Source organism: Lutra lutra, chromosome 5, assembly GCF_902655055.1.
Source record: "Lutra lutra chromosome 5, mLutLut1.2, whole genome shotgun sequence".
Classification (NCBI taxonomy): domain Eukaryota; kingdom Metazoa; phylum Chordata; class Mammalia; order Carnivora; family Mustelidae; genus Lutra; species Lutra lutra.
Window position 1 is genome coordinate 48818915 of NC_062282.1, and position 16678 is coordinate 48835592.

Below are 16678 nucleotides of genomic sequence, written 5' to 3' on the forward strand. Positions count from 1 at the left end.
TCTAGAATTTTATAACTTTAAAATATTCATGATTAATTCTTAGTCTTGTATGAGAGCTGCTGCCTATCATTTTGCAAAATGATCTCCCTTATATATCTCCCTATAGAAAGCCAGTACTTCCCCAAACTGTCTAAATGCAGCCTGAACATTGTAATTCACACAACACTGCCAGAAAGACTCCTAGAAACAAACAGGCTGCCTATATCCTTGGTGACCAACATTTTCTGCATACAGCATGGTAGCCGTTTAATTATTACCTGGAGAAGAGCAGTTTTAAGGCAGCAACAGGACTTTATTGTTGATTATTTATGTGCTGAGGAGGCTCAGCAGAAAGGGGGATACAGGGGTGCCTGGATGGTTCAGTTGGTTAAGTATCTGACTCAATTTTAGCTCAGGTCATGATCTTAGAGGTCGAAAAAAAAAAAAAAGAAAGAGAGAGAGAGAAAGAGAGAGGGAGAAGAGAAAGGAAGAAAAAGGGGAAGAGAAGAAAAAGAAAAGAGAAAAAGGAAAGGAAAAGAAAAGAAAAAGAAAGGGGGACACAGACAAAAGAGTAACAGGCTTCCAAAGGCCTGAGCTGGGGATGATGCTAAGAAACAAACACCACCCGGAACCAGGTAAGGGCAGATATGGGATCTTAGGACTATCTGTGTGCTCTCCGGAAGAGCTCTATATAAACCCTGCAATGGAAAAGACTTTGCAGAAGGCTACCTTTCTTAGGTTTTTTTCACTCCAAAGATGTTTAGTAAATTTCTGTGAGGTGTGAGAGCTTGTCAGGCACTGGGCAGGTAAAAAATAGGCAAAATAAACCAAGTCGCTACCACCTTGAAATTGAAGCTTAAGAACCACAGTCTTTCTCTCAAAGAACTTGATGCTGATATAGATTGTTGGAGCCCTTTGCCTTCTTTCCACCAGAATGTGTCCCAGTCACTGCTTCTTCTTTTATAAAAACAGAGCTCCAGTTCTCTCCATGAATGGAGAAGTTGCTGGGAGATGTTTCCCGTTGAGTGCACCCCAGACAAAACTTGGCAACACACAGAAGGCACACTTCCTTTTTCTCTGGGAGCTCCTGCCACATGACAGGACCTGCTGGGCAGTCCACCTAACTGGCAAAGGAGAGCTCTGCAGTGGCACTTACTGTTAAAGAATCAATATTCAGAGAAGCACTAGTCTTGAGACTCAGAGAGAACATTCGAGACTTTCTCCTCCTCCAGTAGCTTCTTAACTTTTATAGATCACAGATCTCTTTGAAAATCAGTGGCCCCTTTTGTCTTTCTGTCCCCAAAAAGACATGCACGTATCTCAGCACATAATTTTCCCTATATTTTCAGGAGCTTTGTGGATCCATCATGTGACTGAATTTCCTGGCATTTCGGGGACTGCATATTAAAAATTCCTACTCTATATAAAAGCCCATTTGAGCTCTAATGTCCCAATTAGTAGTCTTTGAGTTGGGTAGCCCTGATGGCTGAAACACAGAAGTCATGTTGTGCCAACTGCAGGGCAGGTCACAGGAGCAGGTCACCGTTCCCTCCCTCTGGGAGCTAATTATCCTCAGAAGGTGTAAAAACTCTGCTCGGTGGCCATGGACAGCGTCTCTAAAACCAATCACGTGACATAAATAGTTTTCAAAGATGACACTATGCTCAAAAATGACGTCGTGGGATCTGGTGGCACTTAAAGGGTTAAACCTCTAGGTTGTCAGGATTGCTGCTCGTTGTTGACATAGCAGTAGTATTCATATGGGTCTTCCATTTCATATATGTTCTCCTCGATGACATAGATGTTTTCCTGCGAGCGCATTCCTTCTGCTCCTGTGTTTGCTAACCCCAAGGGAGGGGGGCTGCCCAAAGCAAGGAGGCTGTGGAAAGAAATGTCGCAGTTGAGTTCAGCATCTCCTGGGTAGCACAGAATAGAGTTAAGAGGACAACCAAATGTAGTACATGATCCCCGATCAGGTCCTCACTAGGAGGAAAAGGCCATAAAACAGCAATAAAATAACATGTGGAATAATTAAGGAAATTTGAATTCATCTTCATTTTCTGAAGTACAAAACTGGCATGGTATTATATGGAGGGACAGACTGAAGTCTTGAGGTGAAGTGTGAAGATGCCTGTAATGTCCTTACAAATGGTTCAGGAAAAAACTGTGTATATAAACAGAGAAACAAACCAAGCAGGTATGTCAAAATGTTAAATCACAGGTTTCCTTGAAAGGTTCTATGGTGCCTTGTATGGTAACTTCAGTTCTTCTATGGGCTTGAATAATTACAAAAAGAAAAAAATATGAATATGTTATGGACCCAGTCAGACTTGAGTTGGAATTCTACCTCTGTCTCTTACCAGCCATAGGATCTTAGGCAAATTGGGTGGTTGGTTGTTTCTTTTTTCACTCACTCAATCAAGAAATATTTAGGATGTTAGACACTGTTCCAGGAAGCAAGAAATGCTGCAGTGAACAATACACAAAATCCCATGGAGGTGGCGTGTTAGTAATCTTTGTGTCTCAGTGTTGTCGTCTGTAAAATGGGAATAGTAAGCATTCTATTTACAGGGCTGTCATAAGGAGCATTTATTCGCTCAGTCATCAGATAAATTGCCTACTAAGCATCATGTTCTCTATCAAGAGGTAGAGATACTAATGTGGCAACAGTGCCCTAATTTTCTATGGAACTTACATATATAGATAGAGATGAACGTTAACCAGATAACTTCACCAAATAATTTCAACCAAATAATGACCTAATTCATGTAAATATTACCTATGTGTAGTATCACATTTCAAATTTCAGCTCTAATAACAAATCCTGTCACAGATGATCGAAAGCCAGTGATAAATATTTTATTTGGCCTTATTTGACTTTATTACTATAGATTATCTGTCTTCATAAATATACTATCTCTACTTTCTCTAAAATTATTCATAGTCTAGATAGTATTCAATAGGCAGAGTCATTTTTTTTTACACTTCATTCTACCCATGTACCAAAAGTCAGTACATTCTACTAGAAGTTATTTAAGCTTTATGTATTGGCATGGAAGTGTGTGCATGTGTGTATATGTATTCAAATACATATAGTCAAAAATGGATACCAAGACTGCAATATAATAGACCAGTAGATCTCAACCCTGTTTCCATGTTAGAATCACCTGGAAATTTTTTAGAAAAACACCTATGCTTAAGGTCCCATCCCCAAAGATTCTGATTTATTTTCTCTGGGGTTGGCAACAATATGTTCAATGCCCTAGATGATTCTAATAGAAACATAAGTTAAGAATGCCTGGGCTGGTCTATAAAAGCCCAAGAGTAGAAGGGGAGGTGAACCATGAGAGACTATGGACTCTGAAAAACGATCTGAGAATTTTGAAGGGGTGGGGGGTGGGAGGTTGGGGGCACCAGGTGGTGGGTATTGTAGAGGGCACGGATTGCATGGAGCACTGGGTGTGGTGCAAAAATAATGAATACTGTTATGCTGAAAAAATAAAAAATTAATTTAAAAAAAAAAAAAAAAAAGCCCAAGAGTAGGTTCTGGGTTTCTCACTCACTTTTGTAACCCAGTGCCCAGCCCAGTGACTGAATGTAGCTCAATCATTGGAAGGGTCAATTCATTGAAAAAAAAATTATTATACAAAAAAGCATTTCCTATAATAGCGAGATGAATTCTAAACCTTAACTTTAGGCCATGAAGCTAGAGAAATCAAAAAGAAAAACAGAGCAGCATGTTTAATTAGTATTGCATTAATCCATGCCTAAGGTAAGAAAGAAGTCTAAGATTAAATCCTAGGGCTGGACTTCTAAGAGCAAAGCCATCTTAGAGTAGGGGCCTCCAACATTCCCACCTTCCCCTACACCCCCCATTATTCTTACCTTGAGTTCTGTAACTCCTCTTTGCTATAAGAATACCCTAGGTAAAAAGTAGAAGAAAAGTCAATTAAAAATGTTCTCATGAGGGCGCCTGGGTGGCTCAGTGGTTTAAAGCCTCTGCCTTCAGCTCACGTCATGATCCCAGGGTCCTGAGATCGAGCCCCGCATCGGGCTCTCTGCTCAGCAGGGAGCCTGCTTCCTCCTCTCTCTCTGCCTGTCCCTCTGCCTGCTTGTGATCTCTGTCAAATAAATAAATAAAATCTTAAAAAAAAATGTTCTCATGAAACAAAAGAGATAAGAAATAAAATGAACTCACTGGAGGCAGGGATTGTTTAGGGAAATCTGGTCTCCTTTTGGATTGAAATAAATCAAACTATCAATGTGTGTCTTGATTTATTACATGGACTATGTCAGTAAGTAATACAGATGCATTTCTTACGTTCAGCAAATATATGGAGTGTCTACTATGTGCCTGGTAGTATGCTAGGCACTGGGGATGCAAAAGTGAATTGTGATCCCTGACTTCTTAAAAGTTGTGTTCTAGGGAGGGAGGCATTTAAATAATAATTTCAAATTGTGGCAGTAATAAGGCTCTAGAACAGATGATGGAGAACGTGGTCAGGAAAAAAATCTCTCAGAAGAGGTGAACTTCAAGCTCAGTTCTTAACAAAGAGAATGTGTCAGCCAAGTGAAGAGCCAGGGGGAGAATTCAGGCAGAGAGAACCCCTGGTAAAGATGATGGTGGGTCCCTGAAACTGAAATAAGGGAGTGGCCCAAGATAAGTTCTGAGAGGTCCTTTGGCTAGCTCCAAAGGACCTTTTATATCATAATCAAGATTTTGGAATTTATTCTAAGACCTACTAGAAATAATTGGAGAGCAGAAATATGAGAGCTAATAGGGGTTTAAGACCACTCTAGCTGCTGTGTGAAGAGTAGATTAAAAGAGGCATAAAAAAATGGAGAAGTAAGCAGAGATCATAATGCCTCAGATCAGAGGAAGGTGGTGACCAAGAGAGATGAGAATAATGAATGGATTTTACATGTATTTTGGAGAAAGTCTGCAGGAATTAAAATTGAATTTTGTGTTAAGTGAAAACAGGATTCAAGAATGGCCTCTGGCTTTCTGGCTTAAGCAACCAGATGGATGGTAGAGAAACTCTATAATGGAGAAGATCAGAGAGGCAGAAGTTGTGTTCTGGGAAGGCGGAATATGGACTCTAGACCACCATTTTGGACATGTTAAATGTGGGAGACATCTAAGTGGAGGTATCAACTGTACAAACACTCTGACTTGGAGAGGGAAATTAAGGATGACATTTAAGCCTGTCGAAATATAGATCACCTAAAGGGTGTACAAGAAAGGGAAAGGGCCAGCCCTGAGGAGTATCAACATCTAAAGGTGAAGCAGAAAAAGAAATAACAAAAATGACTGAAAAGTACTGGCCAATGAAGTAGGAGAGTGGTGTTCTAGAAGCCCAGAGAAGGAAGACTTTCTAGAATGAATAACAGTCGATTTGGTTAAATATTGCTGAAAGATTGATGACAATGAAGACAGAGATTTCTACTGGATGATTCTAGAGAAAGGGGTAAAAGGAGGAATGAAGTCTTGGCTAAGGCAAAGAAGGAACAGGTCTTTGATACTTCATCAGTTGAGTGAGATATGAGGGAGATTTGAGTAGTACTGAGGTATGGATGTTCATTGCAAAGAGAGCACTAGAAAGATACAGAATTGCTAGTTGTATTGTTGCCAATTAATGGCTTTGATATCCTGACTTAAACACCTGCCACCTTGGTTTTAAGATTTTCTCCAGCAACTTCTAGGGAAAAGATCACAAATCAAACAGGACTTTCTCATCTGTTCTCCTAGGTAACCAGTCTTTGGAGTAATAAAGATGTGGGTACAAAGTGTCAGACTTCCCCCAATGAGAAGAATCCTCACTTCAAACCTCTTTACACAGACTAGAATGGCCCCTAATATCCATCCCATGGCAGAACTCAAAAAGGTGGTGAGTGCTATTACTGCTCTTTATCAACTTGTAGGCTTTACATCCTTGTGATCAATTCACGAACACCCCTGCTACCTCTCAATAAACTCCGGTAAGTGTGGATGGGGTAGCTTTTTTCTTTGAACAATCCATTTACCAATAATGGCAGAATAGCATAATGGTGAGGAACAGGAGAATCTTGTCTTCAGATTCCATATCTATCAATTAACCATATGACTTTGGACAGCACCCTAGTTCTCCATTTGGTAAATTAGAATAATACTAGTATCTTTGTCAGTAGAGTAATTATGAGAATTTAATATGCATAAAGCACTCAGCAGCTTTAAGCCACACAACTAGGGTGACCAATTCATCCTGATTTTCCAATCTCTGTCCCAGTTTTAGCACTGGAATCCCACATCCTAGGAACCCCATCATTTCCAGGCAAACCTGGGACAACTGGTCACCCACTATGCAGTCCGTGTTTAACTAGAGTAGGAAAGGCTGTTAGAATGTACTAAGCCATGGAGTATAAGGCCTTAGTCTCTGCCCTCAAAGAGAAGAGAATATATCATAATTACAACAGTGTGTGAGGCTTCTGGGGTGATGCCATTAGTTGGGTCTTAAAGGTCGTGATAGATTTCCATGTTGAAATTCATCAAGGTGAACATACTTTAAATATGCAGTTAGAGTATAATAAACCATAACTTAAGAAGATTTTTTAAATTGGGGTGCCTGGGTGGCTCAGTGGGTTAAGCCGCTGCCTTCGGCTCAGGTCATGATCTCAGGGTCCTGGGATCGAGTCCCACATCGGGCTCTCTGCTCAGCGAGAAGCCTGCTTCCCTCTCTCTCTCTCTCTCTCTGCCTTCCTCTCCGTCTACTTGTGATCTCTCTCTGTCAAATAAATAAATAAAATCTTAAAAAAAAAAAGAAGATTTTTTAAATAAAAATAACTTAGATAACAATGTGTGTGTGAGTGCTGTGAAGGAGCAAAACACAAATGTACAAATCCTGGCCCATGACCCATCGGTAACAAGACTTGCCACCTCTCCCTAAAGACCTATGCCTGAAGAACAAATAAGATAGGAAAATGCACAGAAAGAAATGAGTTTTGTTGTTGTGCTTCCTAATAAGCCTAATTCATGATTTAAAGAGGTTTTTGTTCTTAGCCAAAGGTAAGAGACTAGGTGCTAGAATCAGCCTGCTTGGGTTTGAATTCCAGCTTTGCCTCTTAGGGATTCTGAAACCGTGGCAAAGTGACTTACTCTCTCATAGCTATACTTCCTGCATGATAAAATGGTGATAAATACTACCTACTGCATAAGATGGTGACGATAAAATGTAGGTAAAAACATTTAGCACAATGCCTGTATATTACATGGTAAGCACTGAGTAAAAAATAGCTATTATTATTGGTAGGTTTGGGAGGACTATAGGGTGTTCAGTTTTATCACCTTCAGGTATAAGTATAAACTTATATTTCTATCTAGGTTTGTGTTGGTTCTTTTTTTAATTTTTATTTATTTGAGAGAGAGAATGAGAGAGGGAGATAGAGAGACAGAGCATGAGAGTGGGGAGGGCCAGAGGGAGAAGCAGACTCCCCGCTGAGCAGGGAGCCTGATGCGGGACTCCATCCCAGGACTCCAGGATCATGACCTGAGCCAAAGGCAGACACTTAACCAATTGAGCCACTCAGACCCCCTGTTTGGTTCCTTTTCTAACATCAGGGGGAGAGAGAAGCAACATCAACCAACTTACATGTGAGAATTAAAGCACCAGTGATAAGGAGGAGAGCCAGCCCGGCGGAGACCCCTGCTCCAATGTAGACTCCCATTCTGGTGGTCGCACCAGCGTCTTGTAACTCATTAGTCCACGTGGGTATTTGCTATGGAAACACAAAGAGAACTGCAGCAGATGGCCGGAAATCAGTTGTGTGCTCAGCCAGTCTCATGACTTGTGCATCAGACTGTCCCTTTCATAGCACCACAGGAAGGCAGGGACCTTGAGACGACTCTGATCTGTCTCCTTGCAGACAGGCCTCACACCGCCAAAGAAAGCGATGAGCATACTCTTCACAGTTAGTAAGGCAATAAAATGTGTCACTTCTATGCTCTTGGGGGCACAAGGAGCCCTAAGTAAATGGACTCCCCTCCCGTCCCAAATAAAAATGGGCTTTAGAGTGGAACTCCATTCATTCAAGGGCCCTGGTGTTCCAGAGAGTTTCAGATCGGTCAAAACTTGGTGTCTTGCAGAGAAACCCCCATATTCACAGAAAGACAGTGATTTAAAAGCCAGGCCTTTACAGCCAGTCTTGGGTTCAAATCCCAGCTCTGCCACCATCATATAGTGTCCTTGGAAAAATTAAGTGATGAGAAATATAAAATGCTCAGCACAGGGTCTCATATACAATAAATGCTTAAGCAGTGGTTACTATTATGGATATTGCTCTGATCCACTGAATTGTTTAACTAAGATTCAGAAAATTATTTTGCTTCCAAAATTTTAGTCCATGTTCCCGCTTAAAAACAGTAATAGGGAACACGTTTAAAACAAAGAAGTCAAAGAAATTAAATCCTGCACTTATTCAATAAACATGTACTACAGGAGTGTTAATTGCAAGATGCTGTGCATTAAATACTATAGATATACAGAGGTACTTAGAGTCAGTCCTTGGTCACAGAGAGGGGCAAACACAGAGTACTGAGCCTTGGTTGTAAACACATAAGTAGGGAACTTGGTCAAATGAAGGCAGACTTCTGGATATGTCCCCAAAGAATTTCTAAGTCACCATTATAAGTTTGCTATCTAGGGGATTTCCTTTTACTCTGAGAAGGTGGGAGACACTAAATTTGTGGTTAATTAAAATATTGATTTCTTTATAGGTGGATATAGAAATTCTTGGCTTACAATATTCCTGACTGCTGTCTTGTCATATAGTAATAAATTTAAATAATCTTTTTCATTGGAAAAATTTGCCATGGAAATGAGAAGAAATACACTCTAGGGAGATGGAGTGTCTTTGAACCCTCCACAGTGTCATAGAGTTGTGAAATAGGAGAAGAGGGACAAGAGGGTAGTGCTTCCTCGTTTTTTGTTTTTTTTTTTTAGATTTTTTTTTTTTAATTTGTCAGAGAGAGAGAGGGAGAGAGAGCAAGCACAGGCAGACAGAATGGCAGGCAGAGGCAGAGGGAGAAGCAGGCTCCCCGCCGAGGAAGGAGCCCGATGTGGGACTCGATCCCAGGACGCTGGGATCATGACCTGAGCCAAAGGCAGCTGCTTAACCAACTGAGCCACCCAGGCACCCCTGCTTCCTCATTTTGGTTTTCCAGCACTTACTACGTGCCGGGCACTTTACATATATTCCCTTATTTCACCCTTGCAACAGGCCTATGCAGTTGGAACTGGTATCATCAGCCAAGGGCACTGAGGCTAAGGGAGATTAAGGCATTTTTTTTTTCTCCAAGCAGAGAGCAAACAAGAAAGACTAAAGCTGAACTTTCTTTTCTCTGAGTTGAGCATGAAGTTAGCACACATATACACATGCACACACACACACACACAGGCACACAAAGTCACTTACAGTGTGTTCTCTGTCATGGAGACCCTCCAGTGTCTGTGTCTCTGCCATAAAGAGAAAAAAAATAGCCAATAGAATTGTCAGGAATGTTTTCTTTTATCTGACTTTTTAAAAAATCCTAAAGACATCTTTAATCCTATTTGAAATTAAATCTACTCTATACTCTTCACAATAATTAATCATGAGAACAACAAAATTTTCTAAACACCTGCAAAACAATTTTAGGGTGACCAAATTTTTTTTAAGATTTTATTTATTTATTTGACACAGAGAGAAATCATAAGTAGGTAGAGAGGCAGGCAGAGGGAGAGGGGGAAGCAGGCTCCCCACTGAGCAGAGAGCCTGATGTGGGGCTTGATCCCAGAGACCCGGAGACCATGACTTGAGCTGAAGGCAGAGGCTTAACCCACTGAGGCACCCAGGCACCCCTAGGGTGACCAAATTTTTTTAACCAGATAATGAACCCAACTATTTAGGTGCCATGAAAAGGAGACCTCTGCCAGGAAGACCTCCATTGAATATATGGTTTGTTGTATCCACAGGGCCCCAAAGAGGGCTGCAGAATTCCAACATTGATATCACTCAAGCAGGCATTAAATTTTAATTAGACTTTGAAAGATAACAGAAGTTAATTTTCTTGAAAAAGTTTAACATTTACTCGTTAAGAGGGAGACAGGGTATTTGGTTGCCTAAAAATGAAAATAGTAATAAGAATAGCTCTAATTTACCATGAACAGATATTGTGCTAAATTCTTTGAGCAAAGTATCTCATTTAGCATTCAAAACCGTTATCCTAAAGTAGGGACTATTAGCTCCATTACTTAGATGAAGAAGCTGAAAATTCAGAAGGGAACAGACTTACTCAGGGTAATGGAGCTTAGTGAATAACAGAAATGGCCTTCCAGTTTAGGTCTGCATAGCTTCAAACAGACACTCGTATGCTGCCTTCAACAACCTTCACCTTGGCACGGTCACTTCTAAGTGAACACACTGCCCAGTTACCAGCTCACCTTTTTTTTTCCTTCTTACTCATTTACTTATTCATCTATCTATCCATTCGATGAACATGTCTACACCCCTACTCTATACCAGGCATGGGGTACAGAGCTGCCAACAGCCTGGGCACGACCCTGACCTCACAGATGCTGTCTTCTAAAAAAATCAATATAGAATGTCAGCTTTGGGGAACTTAAGGATGCCTGTTCATGTCTCTGGCTGAGTCAGAGGCTCTGAAACTTCTTAAATGTTATGGCCACTTTCTGGGAGACTGAAAGTCCAAGTCCTTTCATATAAAACACCTGGTTTAATAAACCATGATTTTAATATTAAAATTTTAATACTCTCAGCCTGAATACATTTTTTTAAAAAAGGAAATAAAAGAGATTCTCTTCCACTTGCCTCTGTTCTTATTACTACCCAAAAGGAATTTAAAGTATAAAAACCACATTGGTGGAACTGCTAAGTAAACATGAATCTAACCACACACAAGATTTTCTAATGTAATTCCAGTTTCTGCTTCCCTGTAATTATTTCTCCTGCTCTAAATGGTAAGACTGACTTCTCCTTTTAAAAAAAATTCAATTTACAGTGAAAATAACCCAAGTGTACTCTGTTTTATTGATTATCACAGCTTAATTTCATATAGATAACCATCAACCAAGGTGAGTAGGACAGTTAAAAAAAATCTGCATTAGTTTTCCTAGAGAAACCAAGACTTGGCTGGAGTGGAGGGGGCTTTGAGGGCAGAATGAGATTGTCTCAGAAGCATATAAATCTATGGTTACCATCTAGCACGTATTACCTGCCACACATGGTGCTTAGCACTTTATTCACATATCTTTCAATCTTCACCACAATATAGAAGTACTGTTATTTTTCTACTTTTCAAATGAAGAACCTGAGTCTCAGAGAGGTACCTGGCATAAGACCACACAACCAGTAATTGGCAAACCTGAGATTCAAACCAAGTCAACCTCCAGAGCTGAGGACTCACCATGACCTGGTTCCACCTCCTTCAGGTGGAAGAGACACGACAATGTTTTGTGTTCAAAGTATGTTTAGCAGCTTCCAAGACCCTTGGAATCTTTACTTATTAAGGCTCCACTCCACTTAATAGCAAACATATTCAATGTACCCACATTCCACATTAAAAGAAAAGGTATGTATACCTACACCAAGTTGACTTGCAAGGGGAAACCCCACCGTTGTTGCCCTAAAGGAAAGGAACTAACAGGTAAAAACTAAAGGGAAAAGGACTTGTTTATGATATAGACAACCCTGAGGAAATGCACTGGCTCAGGAGGAAGGTGTGCGGGCATACAGTGAATGCCCACTTGGCAGTGACGCTGTAAAGAACATTGGAGCCCTGGATAGGAACATGGGCATCAATAAATATTGACTTGGGTTAATTACAGGGAAGCAGAACCTGGATTTACATTAGAAAATCTTGCGTGTGGTTAAGATTCATGTTTACTTAGCAGTTCCATCAATGTGGTTTTTAAATTCCTTTTTAAAGGAATTTTTAAAATCCACTTTAAATTCCTTTTGGGATGACGGTTGTCATCTTGTCCCGCCATATTTAATGTTCTCCCTCTCATAAGAGATCTTGGCTACCAATCACTAAAGAACCACCAAAGATTAAACCAGTGGAGAGCTGAAGTTAATACTTATAATAATAACTAATATTCGAGTGTTTTCTGTGAGCCAGGTACGACACTGAGCATTTTGCATACATTGTCACACTCAATTTTTACAACAATCTTAGGCAATAGGTCCTGAGAAAACCCCCAAAGTAGAGGTAAGAAAATTGAGCCTCACAGATTTTGAGCAACTTTACTTCACACTCACAAAGCTAGTATGAAGGGCTGGTAGCGGAGCCCCGTCACTGAGGTACTTAACCACAACCTCATTCTGCCTCCAGATCTTACTGGCAACATTAAAGACAATGACTGAGTACATACTGTGATCAAATACTGGGCTAACCACTTGAGACACCCTTTCTTAGTTAAATCTCACAAAGTGGGACTTAGGAGATTTCTGAGATTAAAATATGGGACCTACCTGTTATTACCCTTATCTTACTGAATGGAAGACTGAGCTCCAGAGAGTATAAGAAGAACCAGAAATCTGACAGGAGACATTTAAGATTAATCTCCCTGCTCAGTGAAACACTCAGTCTGCTCTTTTGACCCTATCTTCTCTACCAGGGCAGCTTGAAGAAATCCTTGCTGAATTTCTGAAAGAGTTTAGCTACTCTTTCCAAGGCTGGAATCGAAAGAAGAGGATGGGCTTCATTCTAGTTAGAAGAGATCCTTGAAATCCCCAAATCCAACCTCAAACACAAACTGGAGCCAGTTCATGCCAAAATATCCCAGTCTGGGAGTCAGTTGGAAAATAAAGGCAACGTAATGAGTTTTTCATTAGACTAAATGTATTTAATTTAAAAGGAGGTCTTTTTTTATTGCAATAATGGCATTAGTAGAATTTTTTTTTTCTTATTTGGAAAAATATGTAGATCACCAGAATTTTGTTTTTGGAGGGGGATGGAGTTTTACTAGGTCACAAAAGTTAAAGTCTCCAAACCCTCTCCTTGGACAGAACAAGAAGCAGAGATGCAGGGAAGTGAAAGTTTTCAGCCCAGGTTACAGAGGTACTTGTGACTAATTCTGAAGCCTAGCTCAGGGCTCCTTTTTCCCAGTACAGGTTTGTCCCCACCTCCCCTCTCCCCACACACAACATCTCACTCAGGTCCACAAGGACGTTCAAGCCTCCAGTTAAACCCTTTTCTCGTCTCTTTCTCATACTCAAAATCCTCTGAAAATACCCGAAGGCTTCGTGCTACGCCTCCGGTATCATTACCTGCGCTACGTCCCTTGGTAGTGAGCATCCATGGAAAGGCTGCGGTGAAGTCTGTCCATGGAGTCCGAGCAGAGGTGACCTTGGCTAATATCAGAAACCAACATAAGGATGCAGACCTTCTGAGAGCAGAGAGCTTGTGGCAGGGAATCAAAGGGGCAGCAGAAAAAATACGAAACGCAACAAATAAAGAGAAGCACATGGCCAACTGCCAAACCTACCTGACACCTTCCTTGAGCGTGTACAACACTCCTGAGGTGTCGGGCAGAGGAGTGTTACAGTCATCACTGCCACAGTCTAATCGTTAATGATGGAACTAGCAGCCACCCAAATGGCCACACTAAATGTTTTTCACAAAACACCTCGTAAAATCCTCCCAGGGGGCTGTGTGGTAGGAATTACCATATTTCATAGAGGAAGAGTTCACAGAGTTTAAATAACTTGCCCAAGATGGCAAAGTTGGATTTGAACTCTGCTCCATCAGCCACACATTATATGCTCTATAAATCTTCAAACACATGAGCAAATGTACCCGACATGTACACCATCTGACGGTTCTAGATCCTGGCTGCACGGTGAGGGTCAGAATCATTGAAGGTAGACTTTGTAAAATCCTAGTGCTCAGGACTCTGCCTCCAGAGATGCTAATTTCTGTGGTTCGTGGACGGGCGGGGGTGGGGGTGGGAACCAAGGAGCAATGTAGGTCTTAAAAAGCCTTCCAGGTGATTCCAACGAGCCATCAGGCTCTTGAATCACCAATCTTGACCTTTCCTCCCATTTTATAGATCCTGTCCATAAGTTTTAAAATAGATGAAGGGAGTTAAAAGTGGCTGGGCATTGCTGGTGGAGTCTGCTAAACTTTAGGTCTTAGGGACAGACGGACAGGCAGGGCTGTAACTGAGGAGATCAGAAGGGCAACCAATCAGTATATTTAATATTACCTGCAGGTGATTTTATTCAAGAAGGCATGCAAAGGTCTACTCACCCGGTTTGATGACCAACTCCAGGTTTAACTTTTTATCATTCATTGGGCCTGGGAACTGGATCCGGCAGCAATAAATCCCACTGTCAGCTAGAGTCACGTTCTCTATAGTCAAGGACACATCTCCTTTGTGGATACTCCTCTTCAGCTGGTATCTGTTGGATGTCTGATATTTCAAGTTCCTTCCGTCTGTGCTGAGCACCATACTATGACATTCGAACACTGGACAGGATCCCCTGCCCCAGCAGACAGGCACAGGATCCTCAGAAGGGGTGGGAGTGTAGGTGCAGGGCAGATCAGCATTCTGACCCACTTCAGCTATGTATACCCCTTCCAAAAACCCTGAATCAAGAGGGAAAGAGAGCAAGACCCAAGAAATGAGTGAGTGAGGTTGGTCCATTTCAAGAAAACTGCAAGTAATGCCTTATAGAATAAAAAGGAAACTAGTGCAACTGTCCCATTTGGAGGATGATTCATTATGACAATGATTCTCAGACTTGAGGAGCATCAGAATCACAGGGAAGACTTATTAAAACACAGATGGTTGGGCTCAACTTCTAGAGTTCTTGACTCAATAGGTCTGGGGTGGGGTATACGAATTTGAATTTCCAGCAAGTTCCCAGGAGCTGTTGAGATGGCTGGTCTCGGAAACTCACTTTGAGAACCAGTACCCTAAGAGAGAATTGTGGTCCAGTCCTGTGAACATTGGAGGGCAAGGCTGATGGAAATAGACAATCAGACAATGAGTCACTGTCAGCCAGGAGAACAGCTCACCCATCTGGGCTAGTGGGCTGCTTGCTCATGGATGAAAGGCAGTTAACTTGATATAAATATCTCTCTCTCTCTTTTTTTAGTTTTTAAAAACTTTATTTATTTATTTGAGAGGGAGAGAGAGAGCACAGCGGGGGAGTGGCAGGCAGAGGGAGAGGGAGAGACAGGCTCCCCACTGAGCAGGAAGCCCGGTGTGCGGCTCCATCCCAGGACCCTGACCCTGAGATCATGACCTGAGCAGAAGGCAGATGCTTAACCAACTGAGCCACCCAGGCGCCCCTCGCTCTCTCTTTTTAAGCCCTCAGCACATGATGAATAACAACCATTGGCTGAATAAGAAGCTTGTATGTTCGAAACAATTCACAGGCTATCGTGAGGTTTAAAATTAATCGCCTTTGCATATATATTAACAAATATATATATATATACATATATATATATATATAGTAAAACATTTGAACAGTGTAAAAGGTATATGAGAAGTATACTCCCTCTCCTTGCTCCTTCCCGTTTTCCAGTTCCCCTTCCCAGAGCCCATACGTTAAGAAGCATTCACGTATTCCTACTCCCTGCACCATACATACACAAAGAGAAGTCTGATATACATGTCCTTCTGCACTTTCTTCTTTCATCTGACATTTGGACTTAGAGACATTCCGTATCGCTGTGTGTCGTCGGCCTCCCTATTTGCAGCGTAGATCACAGCTCATCTACCTGCTCCCCCGCTGGTGGACACTGAGGTTCCTTCCAAACTTGCTGTTGCAAACATTGCGATGACCATCCCTGCATCTTTATCGTGTAAAGCCCGTGGCCGGACTTACCTGTGAGTAGCAGCAGCCACAGCAGGACACAGTCGAAGGAAGGAGGTGAAACCATGGATTCTGAAGAAGACAAGTCAAATAATGGCTCTGTTTCACTTTAATTCTCCAGTGAGACTGGAGAATTAAAGAAATCGGATCTCCTCCACAACAACAGGAGCAGGGCTCACTGTCCCCAACGGCTGGCCCAGCACACCATAGCATCTGACTACCAGTCTTCACTCTGTTATTGCTGCCAAGTCCACAGTTACAACAAAGGAAACTCCAGTTCTCTGTCCTGCTACACCACAGACATCCTGTCAGTCTTTGGTATTTACCCCTTAGTATCAACGAAGAGGAAGCGACACTCAGAGGAAGCAAAGTGTCTCTCAGCCAAGAGAACTCTTAGCAAGTAGAGAGAGGCTTCAAGCATCTCCAGTGAAATAATCCCCTGTGTGAAACGGGTGGTGTGTGGGTCCAGCTGGTTACCAGGGGACGCAAGGTAGGAATACAGCATCTGTGCTTTCATTCCGATCAGGCAGTTGGTTGGTCACATGACCAATGTTAGTGAAGCACCTGCTGTGTGTCAGGAACTGGACAGGGAGCTGGACAATGCCACGATGAGCCACATCTTCCTTATCCTTTCCACTCCATTCCGGAGCTTAATGCTTTGCCTTGCTCTAACACAAATTGGGTTGTGTCTAACACAAATTGTGCTGGATCTCGGTTCCTTTGTTTACAAAGTGAGGAAATTGTGTTCGGTGACATAGGCACAGCTCCCTGCTCTAATATTCTGACCTGGACCTGAACTTCTAAACCCTTCCACTTAGGAAAGACACATTCCTTTCTG

General features: G+C 41.7%; 1 protein-coding gene across 1 annotated transcript; it reads right to left on the reverse strand.

Moving 5' to 3' along the window:
* Nucleotides 1-450: 450 nt before the first annotated feature.
* On the reverse strand, nucleotides 451-16111 carry HAVCR2 (hepatitis A virus cellular receptor 2). Its single transcript, XM_047730281.1, has 7 exons — nucleotides 15853-16111; nucleotides 14264-14602; nucleotides 13282-13365; nucleotides 9427-9467; nucleotides 7605-7731; nucleotides 3865-3901; nucleotides 451-1858 (listed from the first exon to the last, which is right to left on the reverse strand). The coding sequence occupies exons 1-7, from the start codon at nucleotides 15905-15907 to the stop codon at nucleotides 1699-1701; spliced, it is 843 nt and encodes a 280-aa protein (XP_047586237.1). The 5' UTR covers nucleotides 15908-16111; the 3' UTR covers nucleotides 451-1698.
* Between the last annotated feature and the right edge of the window lie 567 nt (nucleotides 16112-16678).